General features: G+C 54.4%; 2 protein-coding genes across 2 annotated transcripts; one reads left to right on the forward strand and one right to left on the reverse strand.

Annotated features, from left to right (window-relative positions):
* Nucleotides 1–412: 412 nt before the first annotated feature.
* Nucleotides 413–10,464, reverse strand: UNC5CL (unc-5 family C-terminal like). Its single transcript, XM_040473417.1, has 9 exons — nucleotides 10,018–10,464; nucleotides 5,918–6,363; nucleotides 5,095–5,395; nucleotides 4,103–4,365; nucleotides 3,373–3,474; nucleotides 3,052–3,119; nucleotides 2,115–2,215; nucleotides 1,852–1,965; nucleotides 413–734 (listed from the first exon to the last, which is right to left on the reverse strand). The coding sequence occupies exons 1-9, from the start codon at nucleotides 10,053–10,055 to the stop codon at nucleotides 530–532; spliced, it is 1,638 nt and encodes a 545-aa protein (XP_040329351.1). The 5' UTR covers nucleotides 10,056–10,464; the 3' UTR covers nucleotides 413–529.
* A 1,226-nt stretch (nucleotides 10,465–11,690) lies between these two features.
* On the forward strand, nucleotides 11,691–14,957 carry TSPO2 (translocator protein 2). The gene is made up of 4 exons (XM_040473418.1): nucleotides 11,691–12,381; nucleotides 13,517–13,706; nucleotides 14,079–14,220; nucleotides 14,483–14,957. Exons 2-4 carry the CDS (start codon nucleotides 13,537–13,539, stop codon nucleotides 14,681–14,683), a joined length of 513 nt encoding a protein of 170 aa, XP_040329352.1. The 5' UTR covers nucleotides 11,691–12,381; nucleotides 13,517–13,536; the 3' UTR covers nucleotides 14,684–14,957.
* Nucleotides 14,958–18,426: the final 3,469 nt, after the last annotated feature.

Genomic DNA, 18,426 nt, shown 5'->3' on the forward strand with positions numbered 1-18,426 from the left:
CCCCGCTGCCTCCCGTCTCAGCTCCTGAAGCACGCCCACATCCCCTAACCCCAGGGCACTGCTGTTTTGGAAATAGCCTCTCATCCATGAGGGCATCTTGACTCCCACAAGAGAACTGTGGGTTTGTCAAGCTCCAAGCCCCATTTCCTCCACGCCAGGATTCCCCGTGATACCCAGTCCGATGCGGAGTATCACTAAGCGCGCAGCGAATCCTTGTGAACTGGCCAGTCCCCAAGGAGTGCCGACAGGGCAGCCTAACCGTCCACTGGGTCTATGCAACAGCTTCCTGGAGGCTGGCCATGCCAGGGCCATCTCCTGGGCTCCTGCGCCCCCTGCCGACCAGGATGGGACCCGTTCGCAGCACGAAGCTGGTCTCTAGGATCGCGCCCCTGGTCTCACCACCGTCTGAGGGTTCTGATGAGGTCGGTGGGCGCGGCCAGAAGCAGCTGCCGCGCTCTCCCTCGGTGTCGGGGCCCCCCAGGTGCCCAGAGTGCTGCGAGGAGGTCCCCGCCGTGCCCCCTGGGAGCGCTCAGAGCTTCTCGTCCAGTTCCAAGCCCTGGTTCTCCTGGGCGCCCCCGCCGCCGTGCGTCCCGCTCAGGTAGTTCTGGATGGCCGAGGCGCAGTCCAGCCGCTCCATGACGGTCATGAGGTAGTGCAGCTCCTGCAGGCTGCCGTTCTGCTCCTCAAACAGCTCCAGGATGGCTGCGGCTGGGCTGCGCTGGCAGGACAGGAACCTGGCGGGATGGGGGATGGGCGATGCACTGGAGCCAGATCCACCCCTCCCCCCCCCCCCTCCCGCCCTCCAGCTCTGGCCCTCATCCTGCTCTTGCCTGCCTTCCAGGGCACCTGGGTGGTGGGAGGGCCCCGGTCCTTGAGATCGGAGCTTGTCCTGGCTCAAAGGCTACTTCTCTCTAGGCCCCAGTCTCCTCCTCCTCCACCGAGGGCTCGGAGGAGAGAATTGCCTCCAGCTCACATGGTCTGTCATTGCCTCCTCCATTTCCCCTCCCCCTCCCTCTCTCCCAGGCCACCACATCCTGCCCACCACTCGGGGAAACAGCTGCTGGAAACCAGGCTTCCCTCCCCTGCTCAAAAACCTTTCGGGGTCTCTTTCCAGTACCCACCAAACCCATACTCCAGACCCCCGGGCTCATCCATAGCTTGGCGTTGCCCTTTTCTTCTGACCTTTTCTCCCAGCCCCCATCCTTCTGTGGGCCCATCCCCTTCCCACCTTGCACACAGCACACTCACAAACAGTGGTGCTCTTGCCTCCACACAGATGGGTACTTGATAAACATGCAATAGGTAGGTGATTTTTAAACCCACTTTGCTTTCAGCTGGGTCCAGTCCTAGTCCCATCTCCCGGGTGAAGTCCTTCCTGACCACCACACTCACAGTCTGGGTTCTGGAGCTTAGCTCAGAATTGTTCTCCTACTGATTGCTGTTGACAGAGACCACGGTTGCATTGCCCCCTGCCCCCATTACTACTAACATGTATTGAATTAACAGGTGCCAGGCACTCAGCTACATGCTTTATACACATTACCTTACGGTGTGCATTCTACCCCTCAGGGCACAGCATGTCCAGCACTCAGTATGTACCCAATGACTTATGCGTTAATTGATTCATTTTTAAATATTTATTGGGCACCTACTTATGGGCCAAGGCATCATTCTAGGTACTGAGGATACAGTAATAAATAGAGCTGCTCTATCATGGGGAACGGGGTGGGGAGTAGCCATTCTCGGACTTTTAAGTTGCTTCCTTATCTGTGCTGCAGTCCTCAAGGTGTCCTGACAGCCCCCGACCCCAGTTCACCCTCCTCTCCCATGCGCAGACCCCACTCTTCTTACCGGATTTTCATGCCGCAGAGCCCCAAGTGGGAGGCCAGTCGACGCCAGTCATTGCCCGTGATGCTGTTTGGCTCCAACAACATTTGCAGCTGCTCAAAGAGCTCTGGAGGCAGCCTGGGGCAGAGGGGGTCCTCAGAGAGGGGGACCAGAGAAACCCCGTCCGTTCCACACACACACCCTGAATTGTGTATGCGCCCTCTGTGGGCACTGGGGCAGGAATCTCAAAAGTCCCCCAGCCAGCAGCCCAGGCCACCCCACCTCACCTGTTGCATGGGGGTGGCTGAGAGGCAGGGGGTGGCACCGCCCAGGATTCTTCCTCTGATGCCTGGAATCTGAGGATTTCCATGTACTTGGTCTCCATGCCCTGAGCCAACAGAGGGTCAGGGAACCCGTTTAGGCATCATGAGACATCCCCTGAATGAAACTAGGGAACCTGCCTCCATTCCCCATGTCCAGAGCTACTTTACCAGGAGACATCAGGACCCCCTACCCTCTGCTTCCCTGGCCCCAGAACTTTCACCTTTAAGTTTCCCTACTGAGTTCTTTGGGAGCTGAGACATGAAGACCAAACATGGTGCATCCTAACATACCAGGAGAAGTCTGGGTGAGGTCATAGGGCATGTCCCCTATTCCAAAAATAGGGACCCTAAACTCAGGCACATGTGTCTCCTTCCCCCCCCCCCCCACCAGCCCTTGGTTCCTCCTTGCAGGGGACAACCTGAGAGCTATCTGCTTACTCTCCACCAAGATACCACCATGGTTCCCCAAAGATTCTCAACCCTGACTTCTTCAAACCTTCCCCCTTCGGAAGGTTTTAACTCCCATCCCACCTACTCGAGATCCTCTCCCTGGTCGCTCTTCTCACTGAAGATACACAACATCATCTCTCAGATGCATATACTCAGCCTAGAAAGAAACCACTTCTCCTGGATGCCCAAGTCCCTCTGGGCCAAGAGAAGAGGTTCATCCAGGGTTTGGTTCTTTTACCCTCCTGCTGGATTCATACATGGATAGACAAGAGAGAGTCAGGGAATAGAGGGTAGCTTGGAGGCCAGGGGGTCTAAGCCCCTGGAAGAATGCCAACCACCTGCTGAATTATGTGATTGGGGCCATACTTACTAGGCACCAGACCCCTCGCCCACTTTGCCCAGGACTCCTCCAGGCCCTGCCCTTCCCCTCTGCCCCTCAGCTCCAACTCACGTCCTGGAAGGTATGCATGGTGACAATGATCTCATTGGTAAGCGCTGAGCAGTCCTCATTCTCATTGGCTACAAAGAGGAGAGGACATGGCAGGCATGAGAGGGAAAGGCCCAGTGCAAGACAGCAGGGGAAGTGAAAGGGACTCCACAGGAAGGCTTTGGAAATCTGAAGACATTGGGCAGGACCTTCCATCTTTCTCTCCTCAAAGATCAGTTGTGGCTCCTCGCCTTTTAGAGAAGGTCTGCACGGAGGCCTGACCAAATGGGGAGCCACAGAGGGGCGAGGGGAAGGGGCGGGGCGGGGACAGGGCCCCTGAACTACCTGCTTTCCTCCGGAAGCAGAAGGAACGGAAGGGGCACTTCCCATGCCAGATGTGGAGATGGGGAACCAGCTGGCAACTGCTCTCATCCACGTTCTCCCAACCTGGGGAGGAGGCAGAGCGGAGGGCCTCAGAAAGTGGAGTCCTCCACAAGTGTTTGGAGGAGTCCTATTCTGTGCAGGGTACTGTGGGGAGGGATGAGTAGGGAGCGAAAGCAGGAGGGGGTCTCAAGTGGATGGGAGTCCTCAGAGCCTGGCCAGGACCCTGCGAGCAGCCTTCCCTAGCACCACACACCTCCCACACGCACACAGCGCACAGGCCTCCCGCCTCCCACCGAGCAGCCACGCATCTGTCCACAAACCACACAGACATCCCAGGCCCCATGAGCAAGTGCACCAGCAGGTGCCACAGAGGAAGGAGGGCAGAGAAGACTAGGACTCCTCCTTAGATACCGGGCCCCCAGCCAGGTGGGACAATAAAAGCCTCCCCTCCCCTTCCCCCACCCCTGGATCATCCTATCCTCCCATGGAGGGGCCAGGGCTGAATGGGCCACAGAGGGTGGGAGTGGGCAAAGCCTGGGGCTCCTGGAGGCAGCCACAGAAACCAGGGGTCCCCTGGAAGCTGTTGCCTGCCCAGGAGTCTCCGAAAGAACATTGAGGGTCCCAGATTTCTACCCAGGGGGAGGTCCAGACCCCTCCCTCTAGTGCCCCCCCCCGAAGCCCCCTCCCTCACCCTCAGAGATGTACTTGAGCTTCAGGCACTGGTCCCCTCGGGCCCCCGTGAAGTCGAAGAGCTGGCAGGGCCCGCGCAGGCGCCCACCGTGGGGCTGCTCGTTGGCCATGGCCCACTGCAGGGCGCAGGGCGTGTTGTTGAGAAAGTAGATGCGCAGCTGCAGGTGGGACTGTCCTGGCACCAACGGCGAGCAGAACACAGCCAGCTGCAGCCATTTGCGGGCTTCCCGGCCCGCAGGCGCCTCCAGCACACAGGTGTAGAGGCTGCAGAGAAAGACGGTGACAGGAGAGGCTGGGACCCTGGTGCACCTGCCGCCAGGCTCCTCCTGCGCGAGGATCCAAGGAGAGCGGCGTGGGGCATGGACAGGGAGGAAGTGGCAAGGAGTCAGGCAGGTGGGGGGATTAAAAGTGAGTCAGGTCACTTTTGATGGGGAGCATCACCGAATGGGGAGAAGAGCCATCAAGCGTCCTCCAGCACGAGAGAGAGGAGAGGTGGGCTCCAGGGCCACTATGCTTCCCAGGGGACCCACACACACAGCTGGCCCTGCTCTGCGCAGGGGGGGGGGAAGGAGCGGCAGAAGGGCCGGTGGTTCTAGAAAGACAGAGCTGAGGACAGACGTGCGATGGGAGGGGGTCTTCGAAAACCGGAGAGGACAGGCGGCCCCTGGACAGTTCAGGGACAGTCTTGAACAGGGGCACCGGGTAGAAACAGTTTTAGAGAGACAAAGGTGGGGATGGGTCAGGCCCCTTCCAGACGGAGGGCTGGGGTTGTGGTTGCAGGCAGGCAGAGAAACTACAGCAGGTTGCTAATCCTGGACAGGGTTTGAGTGAGACAAGCTGCCCTACCCACTAGGACAGAGGGACCAGGAAGGGACACCGGGCGATAAGGGATTTGTGGGGCATCTGGAACAGATCAAGGGGCAATTCCATACAGAGAGATGGGGGTGAGGCAGACAGAGAACGCAGGCAGGAAGACTGGGCCGACAGGCCTACCTGAAGTGAGAGAGGCGGATGCGACACTCGTCCCTGGACGTGTGGGCCCCTGGCTGCCCTAGGGGCCTCCAGACCTTGGCATCGAGCAGGGTCGTGTTGCTGCTGTAAGTGCGTGCATGGCGGGGCTGCTGGGCACAGTGCTTGAACGTGAGGGTGCAAGGCTGCAGGAAGGAGGCCCCGTGGGGGCCACATGCTACCACAGGGCTCACCAGCCCCTGGGCTCGGGACAACGACGGGGCATCCAACAAGTCCCACACCAGGATCAGCGATACCCGCTCCTGGCGGCCCACAGCCACAGCACCTGGGGAGAATAAGCGTTGAGACAGGCCTGGCAGGCAGGCACCCCGCCACCCCAGAATGGGCCAGGCCACAGCGGGAGGGGAGGTGGGACAGGAGCCAAAGAGAGAGGGTGCCTCGCAGGGCACTGGGCGAGGCAGTGTGGAAGGAGAGAAAGACTGTGAGCCGGCTTGCGGTGTAAACCTCAGCAAGCCACCCTCCTTCCTTCCAGGGATGCCGCCAGCCCAGTGGGGGCCTGTGGGAGTTTGCAAATTTGCAAAAGGTGCTCTTGCTCCAGACACTCTCCTTGATGGAGAATTGTCATAACACACCGTTCGTTACTACCAGGCACTCTACTTCCACCTGTCAGGAAGCTGTCATAAAAATATGTAATCTATCCATCTTTGGAGTCAATAAAGCCATACTAAAAATATAAACAATTTTCAAAATTATGGCGATGTCTACGAGTGATGCTCCCTTAGGCGCGATGCCCTTGTACAATGCGCAACAAACAACTATACGCTGACAAGGGAGAGGGTGCTGTTACCTGGCGGGATGAGCAGAGAGATGCCCATATCCCGGAGCATCAGGCAGCCACCGCGGTGATCCACCTCTCGAGCCGAAAACACCAACAGCTTGTGCATCAGCTGACGGACGACGGTCTGGCCTTGAGTGGGTGTATGCAGTTCCTGGTAGAAGGCAGCCATTTCCGGCAGTGTGGCTGGCGGGCACTGCCTTGGGGACTCATTTTCTGGTAGAGGAGTGGGATGGGACACTGGCTCCTCTTGGTTATCCAGCTTCCAAAAGGCCCCCAGCAGCCAGCGAGGACAGTGCCATCGGAGGCACTGGACCAGAAGGAGGGCACTCGCCACCGGGACCCCCACCAGCAGTAGGAACTGGGCAGGTTGGAAGGAGCACTCATGGGAGCACATCCACCTGGTCATTTGATGCTGCCAGCCCCCGTGCACCCCTGTGCCAGCCAAAGCCAAGAACCTGGAGGACAAAAGAGGTCAGTGCCAGGTAAACCTTTGTAACATCATGGAGGCCAAGACTTGGCCCCCAAGTGGCTGCGATGAGGGAGCAAATTGTCTTCATTGTAGTGACTCCTCCATCAAATCCTTTAACGGGACCTCACCTATCTGCATCTTACTCAAGAACCTCCCGTCGCTCCCCATGGCCTATTATGTCAAATTAGACTCCTCTGAGGCAGAAAGAGCTTGGGTTTGGAGTTACATGATGTAAATTCAAACGCCGCCTTGGTCACTGGCTGAGAGAGTTTGCCGTATTGCTTAATGTGCCGTAGTTTCTGCATATGTCAGAATATCCATCTTGATCTTTACAGAAAAATCTTTAAGGGGGAAAGCAAGTTACGGAGAAGTAGACATCCTCCGATCTCGTTAATGTAGGTAGCAGAACTATATACAAGTATAGATACATATTTATGGGTGTATACATGTCAATTACGGAGAAAGGTCTGGGGCAGTGCTATGCAGTAAAAACGATGTAAGCCACAAATGTAATTTTAAACTTTCTAGGGACATTAAAAAGGCCAAAAAGAAAAAACTAGGAGGAGTTAATTTTAATAATAGATTTTATGTAACCCAATATATTCAAAACATCATCATTTTGAGAGGAAATCAATACAAAATTATTGCATTAGTTTTCATTCTGTTTTCATACTAGGTCTCTGAAATCCCTGTGTATTTTACACTTCCAGCACATCGCAGTTGGGACGTACTCTAGTTCATGTGCTCAGCAGCCACACATGCTGGTGACTCCTGTCTAGGGCAACGCAGGGCTGAGAGAGGATACACCCCCCAAACTATTCCCACCCATCACTACTGAAAGAGACAGGAAATTGAGAGGGTGGAAGGTGGAAAGTAGGACCGTCCATTTTCTCGAACTCTTTTCTTCTGTATTTGAATTTTCCACCGCAAGCCTTTTATATTAACTTGGTCATTCTTTTTAAGAGCTAACCAAAGCAAAAAAATAATTACCTCTGAGAGCAGAGCGATTGTGAGGATAGCACGAGATCACGTGAAAAGCATTTGTAGATGACAAAGCACTGGCCCAAATAGTTTTCTTTCTTCATGCCTCCACCCTCCACCCCCCCCCCCCACCCCTGGGGCCCGGAAGGGGGGGAGGGGGGCCCCGGGGGGGGGGGAATATGATAGGGGTAACAAAGTCAAAAGTGGAGGCAAAAAGAGAAAGAAAAACACAAGTGGGAGCCTCCAGTGAGACTGGACTGAGGCCAGGCCAAAGCACACACTGCCTGCTCACCTGGTTACCAGCGGGGGGCCTCAGACTGGAACCTGGCCCTTCCAGCAGCCTCCCCCATAAGGATGCCACACCTTCCTTCGGGGGGTCCTCCAGGGTCTACCACCTCTCGCTCATACTTTCCCGCTTCCTCCCTTGATTTCCAGCACCCTGCACTCCTGCCAGGCTGTGCGCCTCCCACCTGTCTAGTTCCAACCTCTTGGCCCTTGCTCCCTCCCGCTCTTCTCCCCACCTGCCTCTTCCACCCACCTGGACCCCCCTCCTGCTCCACAGCACCTCCCCCCCCCCCCGGGCTGACCCACCCTTGACAGTCTCACCCCTCGGAAGTTTCTCCCTGCTGTCATCCCACCTTATTGAGCAACCCTTGACTACATGCTGTCACGCGTGGTTTTCCCACCCCCTCCGGGCTGGTGCTCAGAACACGTGGAGCACACACTGCGGGAAGTTCAGTCGTGACAAAGATGACGTCTTACGCGGAGCTTCTGAGGGAATGTGACTCATTCACTCTGCCGCTGAGTTCTGTAAGATATATGGCCTCTTTCAAAGTCCTCGGGATCCCCGGGGTTGATTCACTAGGGTCTGCGCTAGAAAGGCTTCTGGCATCCATTCGTCTCCAGCCCCTTCACTCACACCCAGACCCGGCGCTCAGGCCTTGCCCCAAGACACCACCAGCTCCTCCCTTGCCCTCTTTCTTCCTTCCTTCCTCAGGGCCCACAAAACCCAAGCCCCTTTCCTTAGGTTCTCCCAGACAGGGGAAGAAATTCATCTGTATCCTCAGGCTTAGGACTGGGGTGGGATCTATTCCCCGCCGCCCCACACCCGTGTCCTCATTGAAAACGTAGCCAGGGAGGAAGGTGTGACGTTGTTCCTTTTGCCTTAAAACTCAACCCTGCAGAAAAAGTGCCCCAGCCAAGCCTCTTGCAGGGCACACAAGTCAAGTGGACGAGCTGGCAGGACCCCCCCCCCCATCTGGTGGGAAAGGGGGGTTGGAGCAGTCAGCCTCCCTTTATGGTGCATCCGTTCCTTTTGGTTCTTTGACATTAAAGATAATTGGAATTATAACTGCGCTAGTAACAGCTAACTTTTATGGAGCTTTGCTCTACGCCACCGTGTTAGAGCGCTCTGTGGGGCCTAACTCATTTGATCCTCACAGTGGTCTGTGAGCTAGGTGTTATTTTTATCTCCATGTCATAGATAAGGAAGCCAAGTTTTCTCCCCACGGTGAGGATGTATGAGGGGTTATTAAGCTACAAGTGAAGGCAGAGGGAAGGATGAACAGGGATGACAGCGGTGTTCCAGAAACACTACCTCTCTCTCCAGGCCCCTTCTTTTTCCCCAGGGTCTCTCTTCCTTTGCACTTCGAGATGACAGGAAGTTGCAAGAGCAAGAAACACAAATAAAGTAAAAATAAATAAAAACACCGAACGGTATAACCTCGGCTCCATAGGGAGCGATACCCCTACCGCCCCCTGCCCACAAAGGCACCCGTGGCAGGTGATGGGCTAGCTAGCATGAAAGAAAAGAGGGACTCTGCTTTGTTTCTGTAGCAACAACCTTCCTGGAGCCTCCAAGGACCAGAGTCCAAACCCCCTCCACCCCATTGGGTGACGCAGCAGAATCTCCTTGTCCAGCCTGCCAACCTGGAAGAGTTGGCATATTCCTCCCTAAAGCCTAGAGGGGCCTCTCATGGGAAGCCCACTCATTAACTCTCCCCCAGCTCAGCCACCTTTCCCCCAGGCTCATAGCTCTCCAAGCTGCTAGGCCCTCACTCCATCGGCCCCCTAACCCCAAGAGGAGGTAGGCCTGAGTCTGCAGCAGGGTAACCAGCTAGATGTAGCCTGGACCTTCCCAACCCCCTGACTCCTTAGTACCCGTGTCTCCAGTTTGTCTTGCTCCTGCCCCCAGCTCATCCCAGGTAGCAGGTCCCCAAGATAAGGGTCCTTTAGAATGCTGCCCTCACCTGTCTCTAGGGAGTTGCCTCCTCCAGCACGAAGATCTGGGCTCCTGCTGCAAAGCTTTTCTCACGTCCTTCGAGGAAATTCTCAACCCTTCTCCCACATCACTGGCTTTTACCATGCCCACTCAAGCCCTGATAGATCTCGTTATTGAAGCATGTAAAAAGTACCAGGATGGATGAGTCCAAACCTGTCACGGGCAACATTCTTTCAGCGTAGTATACATTTCCATAGTGCATACAACTACCTCTCGGGTCCTCACGCCCACTGGACATTTGCCCTCTCCCCCCTCCTCCTCCAGTGGAGGCTCTCCACACTGGCAGGGCTGGCTCAGATGGCCTGGCTCCTCCCCTGTACCCCAGATGGCTCCATTGCAATGCCCACCCCATGTCTATCTGCCCCAAGGGGTGCTCACCTTACTGTGTGGGTGCTCCCAGAGGCCCCCCTGCTCATCCAGGAATAGCAGTTCCTTGTCTGGAGACAGAGCAGTCAGTCAGACTCTGTCACCGGGTCAGCAGACAAGTGGAGGTGGGCGGGGAATCCGGGCAGGAGTGGCCCGGAGCTTCCCGGCAAAGTCCTCCCTCCCAGTGACCTAAAGAGGGGTGGGGGAATCTGTCCCTGTCTATTGGCAAAGTCCAGCCAAGGCAGGGGAGTGGAGTAGCTGAGGATCCCAGAAGTCAGAGGTCTTAATAGTCTGGGTCTGGGAGGGAGGAGACAGAGAAAGAGAAAACCTGGGGACAGGTGAACCCCTCCCTACAATGCCCTCTGCTGGTGAGTGGCTGCCCCAGCCAGAGGCTATTGAACTGACAGCCGGCAGAAGGTAAGAGGAGGGACCCCTAACAGGAGCTTCTCAAACTATAGTGTGCACACAAACCACATGAGGCATTGGGTTAAAACGTGGGTCCCGATCCCATAGGTCTGAGCCAGAGCCCGAGATTCTGCATCTCTAAAAAGCTCCCAGGTGATGCCAATGCCGCTGGTCCAGGAGCTTAGACCTTGTCTAGTTCCACCCTTTCCTGCACAGAGATGACAGAGGAGGCACTGAGAGGGTTAACGACTCACAAGGTGCTGGCAGCACTGGGTGTTCCCCTATCTGCTCCCTGCCCACACTCAGAGTTGGCAGGGACACTGCACTTGGGGGAGAGCTGTCTTTGGGCTATTTGCCAACCTGAGTCCTTTCATAGAAATTCTGCCTGGGAAAGATAGTGCCACTGGAATGAAGGATCCCTGTGAAGATGGATAGATTTTTGTTATTGTTGTTGTTGTTGTTGTTGTTTTCAGCTGTTTGCTCTAGTACTCTTAGCTCCTGGTACAGCCTGGTCCATAGCAGGTATTTAAGAAAGACTTGTTGAGGGGCTCCTGGGTGGCTCAGTTAAGCCTCTGGCTCTTGACTTCAGCTCAGCTCATGATCTCATGGTTCATGAGTTCGAGCCCTGTATCGGGCTCTGCGCTGGTAAGTGCGGCCCCTGCTTGGGATTCTCTCTCTGCCCCTCCCCTGCTCGTGTGCTCTGTCTCTCTCTCAATCTCTCTCAAAATAAATAAATGAACTTGAAAGAAAGAAAGAAAGAAAACAAAGGCAGACTTGTGGAATGAATGTGTAGACCAGCTCAAAGAGAATGTGTTTTGGGGCCAGTCTACTGACACTGAACACAGGTGACTCGTCCACTGTATAATCTTAGGCAAGTTACCCAACCCCTCTGAGCCTCCTTTCCATTGTTTGTCAAATGCAGGCAATAATATCTACCTCGTGAGGAATAAACATGGTCATTATTGAGCTAATAACTGTAAAATGCTCGCCCCAAAATGGGTGCTCCATGAGCGGCAACTCTTGTCACCGAGGGCTGGCCTCCTGCAGTTGGGGATCATGGTGAGCTCCCCAGCACAACCCTGCCCCAATTATCTCATAGAAAATAAGTAACCGCCACTGATTTCATCTCAGTTAATGATTCTCCAGCCTCCTGTCCCCTACTGCAACCCCCTCCCCTCCACCACCTTCCCCAAGGTAGAAGAGAGAGGATGGGGTAAACTCCTCCCAGGGGTGCCCAGGTCCCCAGAGTGGAGAGATGGGGCAAAGGAGCAACGGCGAGCAGCCAACCTGGGAAGGGGACCTCATGAGTAAAGGACTAGCAAAGGAGAGGTGCTTGGAATTTTATAGGTATGAAAAGGGTAGGTGTTAGTCTTGGCTGGACAAAGCTCTGTCTGAGTCACACAGGAGGCTGCTTTCTCCTCTGAGTCATGAAGTTGTAGGGATTTGTGAAAATCCGTCAAGCTCGAGTTCTGAGAGGGGAAGGCCCATGCCAACTAGGCTATAACCTGTGTCCATATATCATAAACTCCTTTCCAAAGCTGATGCTTGCCCCCCTTGGGGATAATCCCAGTTACAGGAAAGTCCTGGGGAAATCTGAGGGTCTGCACCACCCGTGGACACAAAGCCAGCTCATGGAATGTGCACACCACAGGTTTCAAAAGTCTTGTAGCCTGAGGCTGAGCCCGCCCAGAAGTCCGGGTGTCACAGAGCCAAAGCCTCAACCCTTCCATCAAGGGGACCACTCCAGAGGCCAAGTCTAGTAGACCAGCGGGGGCTCTGCTAAATGAAACCCTTCAGGACCATGCAGGCAGCCAGCCTTCCATACACCCCAGCCAATGCCACCACCCTGTCATTGGAGAAAGGCAGACCAGATGGGAGCCTCACTCCGCCCTTCTCCCATCCCCCACCCTCCTCTGCCTTGCACACAACATATAGCATCGAGCGCTTGGCCTGAGAAGTGTGCTGCCTGAGGTAAGGGGAACACAGGCCTGGGAATGAGGAGGCATCGGGAGGGTGGAGAACAGGATTTCTCCTGATGGGGGAGGGTGCGGGAGGCACCTCCAGCACTGAACAGAAAAACAGAAAGAGGGAGACAGCAAGAGACAGGAAGGCAGAAGATGAACAAATGGACAGTGAGGACCAGAGGAATAAAAATAGAGATGCACAGGTGGGCGGGCTAGTCAGCCCTGTGTCCGGAACCTCCAGGACATGGACAGGGGCCCTTGACAGGAAAAGATGGAGTAGGCAGTCACTCCAGGACACTGAGAATGATATGGATGGAGGTCTTGGCTGGAGGAGGGTCTGTGCACAACTCCATATTCAAATGAGTATGGCAGCTTTTCAAAGACCAGGCCGTTGCTTCCTTGAGATGTCAGGCCACAGGAAAGCTGGGCGCTTATGTTTGTGGCTCCCGTCCCTCTGGAAGGGGAGAGGTGGAGGAGGGACCTCCCCAGCCCCTGAAGGGCAGGCGAGACGGAAACCTTCAGAGAAAGGAGCCCGGTGTCACTCGGCTGAGTGCGAATTCGAGCAGCAGCTCAGGCTGGGTGGGCCTCCCCAAGTCTGCCAGTCTGGTATATCGAGATAAGCCTGGGGGCGGATGGGCTGGCCGGTTCTTGACTCGTAAAGACCCCCAGGGATCCCTGGCTCCTGCCTTTCTGAACATAGTTGGTTACATCAGCTTGACTGAGTTCAGTATTAAGGCACCATCCCTGTGAAGGGCCTGCTGTGTACCTGACCGAGTGCCACCCACTATGGGAGGCAGGAGGGACGGTCATACATGGACCTGAACTCTAGGAGTCAGATACGTGCTGGGGGAAGGGAGCCTTTCACTCAGAAGCGGTTATCAATACGGGACGGTATCCTCTGTGTGCCAGATGAGTGGTGTGGAAAAAACAAGTCCACTGAAGCCAGAGAAAGGGCCCGGTGTGGGCTCACAGGAGCCGACGGGAGCTGGCCCAAGGTGGGGAGAATGGCCTCTGTGACTAGACGTCCCGTGAGGGGGCTCTGGCCAGGAAATAGCATCGGGTAGGAGGTGGAGACAGGCAAGCAGACACAGGGAAAGGACTGAGGGGGAGGCCCATCACCAGTGTGTCATCTGCCGTCCTAGATTTGGTCTCCGTGAGGAGAATGCAGCCTCAAGGAACCATCTTCGTGGCTCTTCCCCACCTGGGGCCCATCCTGGTCTGGTTGCTCACCCGTCGAACGTCTGGTTGGTACGACAGCCCAAAGAAGCCACCCTGGTGCCCACCCCACAAGGTCTTGATGGCAGGGTGGATAACCATCTACTTCGTCATCGGGTGAGCACCCATTTCGCATACCATGGGCCCTGTGCCCGAGCTACTGCTGTATCCTGGTCTCCACAGGGATAGCACGCGCCATCTGAACGCTTAAGTGGGGTGGGGGGAGGGGGTCCCCTCTGCACCTGCCTAGGATTCCAGCCAGCCTTCTTCTTCCCCCTCTCCAAGTTTCCCCATTGCCTCCCCCACCTCACCATGCCCGGCTCCCCCCACCACCTCCTCGCTGGCCCTCAAGTGATGCATTGACACTCTTGTACCCCTAGCAGCCCACAGGGTTTCCTTTGGGAAACCAAGAGACCTTATGCCCAAGGGCTCCCTTCCTTTGCCATGGAACACCCTCCCTCTGAGTGTCCTGCCACCATCTCTCTGCAGCTATGCCTCCTACCTGGTGTGGAAGGACCTGGGAGGGGGCTTTGGGAGGCCCCTGGTCCTGCCTCTTGGCCTCTATGCTGTGCAGCTTGCCATCAGCTGGACTGTCCTGATTCTCTTTTTCGTAGCCCGCACCCATGGTCTGGTAAGGCACGCCGTGTTCGTCAGTGGAAGTAGCGTAGGAGCAGGTGAGACGACTGGGGCCCCCAGAGCAGATAGCACAAGAGACCAATGCAGGACAGGCAGGTAATGGGTGGGCACACTTCTCTGAGCTCCGGCCGAATGCCCAGACCTCAGGAACTTGGCTCACTGGGTCTGGAGTGCAGAAAGGTTGAGGGCTCAGTTCTCAGGGCAGCCTGCCTGACTGCCCTGACCCCACTGCTCACTCCCACCCCCCCCCCCCCCAGGCCCTGCTGCACCTGCTGCTGCTCTATGGGCTGGTGGTGAGCACAGCGTTGATCTGGCATCCCGTCAACAAGCTGGCTGCCGTGCTCCTGCTGCCTTACCTGGCCTGGCTCACCGTGACCGCTTCCATCGCCTACCGCCTGTGGAGGGACAGCCTCTGTCCAAGCCAGCAGCCTCAGCCCAGTGGGGAGAAGAGCAACTGAGGCACCAGGGACAGGAGAGGAGGGAGGATGGCCAGGGTAGGGGTAGAAGAGAATGGCAAGGAGGGCTGTGGAGCTATTCTGGAGAGAGGGAAGGTGGGGGGCCAGGGAGCGATGAATCCCTAGAGACGACTCGGCCCAGGGTGGTCACCGTCCCAGGTCCCCTGGTGCCAATTTTCATTCCGATTTCAGAAATGGGAAGAAAGGGAAGAAACTTATTTTACACTTAATATGAATTAATTAATCCTGCACTAATAAATTAATTTAGTGATATCAATTAATAAGATCCTTTACTAACTTTGAGGGTATGATGTGAAGTGCATATCTGGGTACACGACATCTAGGGTCGTAGGGCAGGGGTCGCATCATCCGCACCTCTGCGGGAATGAACGCAGGAATGTGTGCACGGGGAGGGAAAAGTGGGTACCCAGTCACGGTTCCACTCACACACCCTCCTGCATCAAGCTAAGTCTTTTAGGACTTAGATTTTCAGCTGCTGGGAACACAAAATCTTTATGATAAGTTCTATAAAAGCAAAACAGAAAAGTAAATAAAGTCGAAAAAAGGATACCAATTACAAGTGCCAGGTTTATATAATACATCTTATTATAGAATAGTTTAATTTTATTTAATTGTATTTTATTTTTTTAATCTTTCTTTATTTTTGAGAGAGAGAGAGTGCAAGCAGGGTAGGGACAGAAAGAGAAACAAAGAATCTAAAGCAGGCTCCAGGCTCTGAGCTGTCAGCACAGAGCCCGACGCGGGGCTCGAACTCACGAACCGCCAGATCATGACCTGAGTCGAAGTCAGTGGCTTAACCGACTGAGCCCCCCAGGCGCCCCTATTTCATTGTATTTTAGTTAATATATATTAATAATAATATTATAGTATGTATAACATATACCACATTACATTATGGTTATTATAATATCATACAATATATTATATTATACATTATATATGTCATATTAAGACCTTATGTGATCATCTCTGTTCAGGTGGGTTATAGATCATTTTTCACTTTTGTTTTCATATACTTTTTTACTATTAATTTTCAAAACCAATTAATGATTATTGTAATAAGAAAAAACATTAAGAAAAAGAGATGAATGCCTCAGAGTTAATGAGTGATTTCAGCGGGGACTTCTTGTCCAGACTTCTCTTGTCCCACATCTTCTCATTGGCTTCTTTATTTTCATCTATTCCTTTTTTATTTTTCGTCTCTTCCCTCCTATTGTTTTCTTCTCCTCTTGTTTCTTTTTTTTTTTTTAATTGATGAAGACCTTTGAACTTTATTTTTTTAATGTTTATTTATTTATTTTGGGAGAGAGAGAGCGATAGAGAGTGAGCAGGGGAGGGGCAGGGAGAGGGAGACAGAGAATCCCAAAGCAGGCTCTGCACTGTCAGTACGGAGCCCAATGCAGGGCTCGAACTCACAGACCGTGAGATCATGACCTGTGCTGAAATCAAGAGTCAGGCTCTGAACCAACTGAACCACCCAGGTGCCCTTTCTCCTCTTATTTCAAGGCCCTGGTGGCAGCAAGGAGTGAGTGTCCCTGGGGTTGTCTCTCCAAATTCCAAACAAGGTCAGCTGGAAGGCCCAGACGCCTTGCATAGGAACTTCTGAAAGCATTGACCAGTCTCTCCAGGGATGGACCTGGGCATCAGTGTTTTTCAAACTCTCCAGGGTCTCCTGCCGCTCTCCTGCTGAGTGCATAGCAGAGCCATTTGGGAGTTTATGAAAAACGCATATTCCTTAGACCCCACCCATGACCTGAGAATCAGGTGGGCTGATTTGGGGTGGGCTCCAGGCATCTTTAGATCTAACAAGAGCCCAGCACTTGTGTCTGCTCTCTCTAAAATGTGAGAGCTCCACATATGGGTGGTGTCTCAGGGCTGTGTTTCTGGGAGCTGAGTTCTGGGTGGAGAACCAGCCGTGACCTGTCAGGCGAGGGCGAAGGACCACATCGGGGAGAAGCCAGAAGGACTTCACATTCGAGGAGACTGGCTCTTTCTGGAGCTCACCAGAGGAGAACAAGCAAGAAGGAAGCCGCATCCTTCCTCCTCCCCCCAGAAAGGGCACGCTGTGCCCCACCAGAAGTGTCAGGCACCTGTGCTCCTGGAAGGCACACACAGTGTCCCACCCCCCTTTGTGTCCCCAGCCCCCGTGCAGCACAGGGCACGGAGCAGGTCTTCATATGTGTTATTGATTGGATAAACATACACTCTGTCTGTCCCCTTAAAAGCAAATGCTGACCAGAACGTCGCCCACACCTGCGAGGCGACTCTGGACCCATTGAAAAAGCCTGTGTTTGGGGAAGGGAACGGTATTCATAGTTTCTGAAGCTTCTCGGGTGGCTCTAACGTTCTGCCTGACTGAAACGGAAGCCAGAGGGTGGTTCTCAAAGTGTGGCCCAGTGACCTCCGGGGGCGGTTGTCGAAGGCCGGCTCCAGACCCACCGGAATCAGATCATCTTGGGGAACAAAGGCAGAGGGTTGACGTGGTTTGCAGTTCTGGCCGCGGAGACAGGCCAGCCTGGGTGTGGATACCGACCATCATTTATGAACCGGTAACCTGCGCAACTTACCTCACTGTCCGCGCTTCGTTTTTCTCAGCTGTGCGAAGGGGCCCTCATAGAACCCTCGGGAAGAAGAGAGGCGGTGATGAGCACAAAGTCGTCTGACACAGGGGAAGTGCTTCAGAAATGTTAGCTTTTTAGGTGGGGACCCCAAGGGTCGCATGTTTGCCAAGCACACATGGTTCTGATTCCCACCACAGTTGGAGACCTATCTTGCTCCAAAACCCTGGCAATATTTCCCAAACTTCCCCAGGGCCAGGAGAGCAAGTGACCTCCTCCTCAGGCCTGTGGGCTAGCCTGACCAGTGTCACACGCACAAAATGACTGCCTTTTTAGGTCACGCATTCAGGTGGATTTTGTCTTCACCTCCGTCAAATTTCCTAAAGCTGCTTTTAGTGGAACGTATAACTTCATTTATACGTGGAACTGTTGGAGACATAGAAACGTAACTATAAATACCGATTGAGAACATCGCCTGGGTTCTCATCCCCGCTCTGTTATCGCCGTGTGACCTTAGACAAGTGAACGCCCCAGAATTATTTCTCATTGTCATCATCTCATATAGACAGTACAAATATCAGCTACGAATTTTATTTGTGTTGCCAGCTACTTCTAGAAGTTTAACTGATCCTCCAAGAAGAGGAGAGTCCATCCAAGCCGACTGCATGACCTCCCTCTCCCCAGTGCAAGTCGACCCACAAACCCAGGCGTCCAGATACCTCCAGTTTTGGACACTCCGCTCTAGAAGAAAGCTGGATTTGGGTGGCGTCCCAAGCCCTGGAGTAACAAGACTGCCCAATAGGATGAGCCAGTCTCAGAGGCTTCCTGGCTTTGAGCAGAAACAGCCAGAAAGGGCAGGACTCCAACATCAAACTCTGATCCTCTGTCCTCGAAGTCACCCTTAAAATTCCTTTCTGCACTGCTCCTCGGCTCCTGGGTGGGTGCCTTTAATCCCTCACTCTCCTAATCTGTCTGGACCCCTCGACCTCACCCTACCCCACCTCCCAGTTCTGAGCACACACTGCCCTTGGCCCCTCCTAGACCACCAGAGTTACCTAGAGTTGTGCCTGAACAGGGTCAGAGTTTCCTCATGTCTCTGCTAGACGTGTCCTGGGATCCCACCATCCCAAACACGTGTGTGTGCATCTCTGTCCCTGAGTGGAGTTT

Source organism: Herpailurus yagouaroundi, unplaced genomic scaffold (assembly GCF_014898765.1).
Source record: "Herpailurus yagouaroundi ecotype Mexico unplaced genomic scaffold, PumYag 139, whole genome shotgun sequence".
Classification (NCBI taxonomy): domain Eukaryota; kingdom Metazoa; phylum Chordata; class Mammalia; order Carnivora; family Felidae; genus Herpailurus; species Herpailurus yagouaroundi.

Coding starts and splice junctions, on each gene's coding strand:
- UNC5CL (XM_040473417.1), bottom strand. CDS start 10,055: ATGAGCAGGGGGGCCTCTGGGAGCACCCACACAGTAAG. Junction 5,396..5,917: donor CTCTCTGCTCATCCCGCCAG/GTAACAGCACCC, acceptor TATTCTCCCCAG/GTGCTGTGGCTGTGGGCCGC. Junction 1,966..2,114: donor CAGCCACCCCCATGCAACAG/GTGAGGTGGGGT, acceptor CCTCTGCCCCAG/GCTGCCTCCAGAGCTCTTTG.
- TSPO2 (XM_040473418.1), top strand. CDS start 13,537: ATGCAGCCTCAAGGAACCATCTTCGTGGCTCTTCCCCACCTGGGGCCC. Junction 13,707..14,078: donor ACCATCTACTTCGTCATCGG/GTGAGCACCCAT, acceptor ATCTCTCTGCAG/CTATGCCTCCTACCTGGTGT. Junction 14,221..14,482: donor TAGCCCGCACCCATGGTCTG/GTAAGGCACGCC, acceptor CCCCCCCCCCAG/GCCCTGCTGCACCTGCTGCT.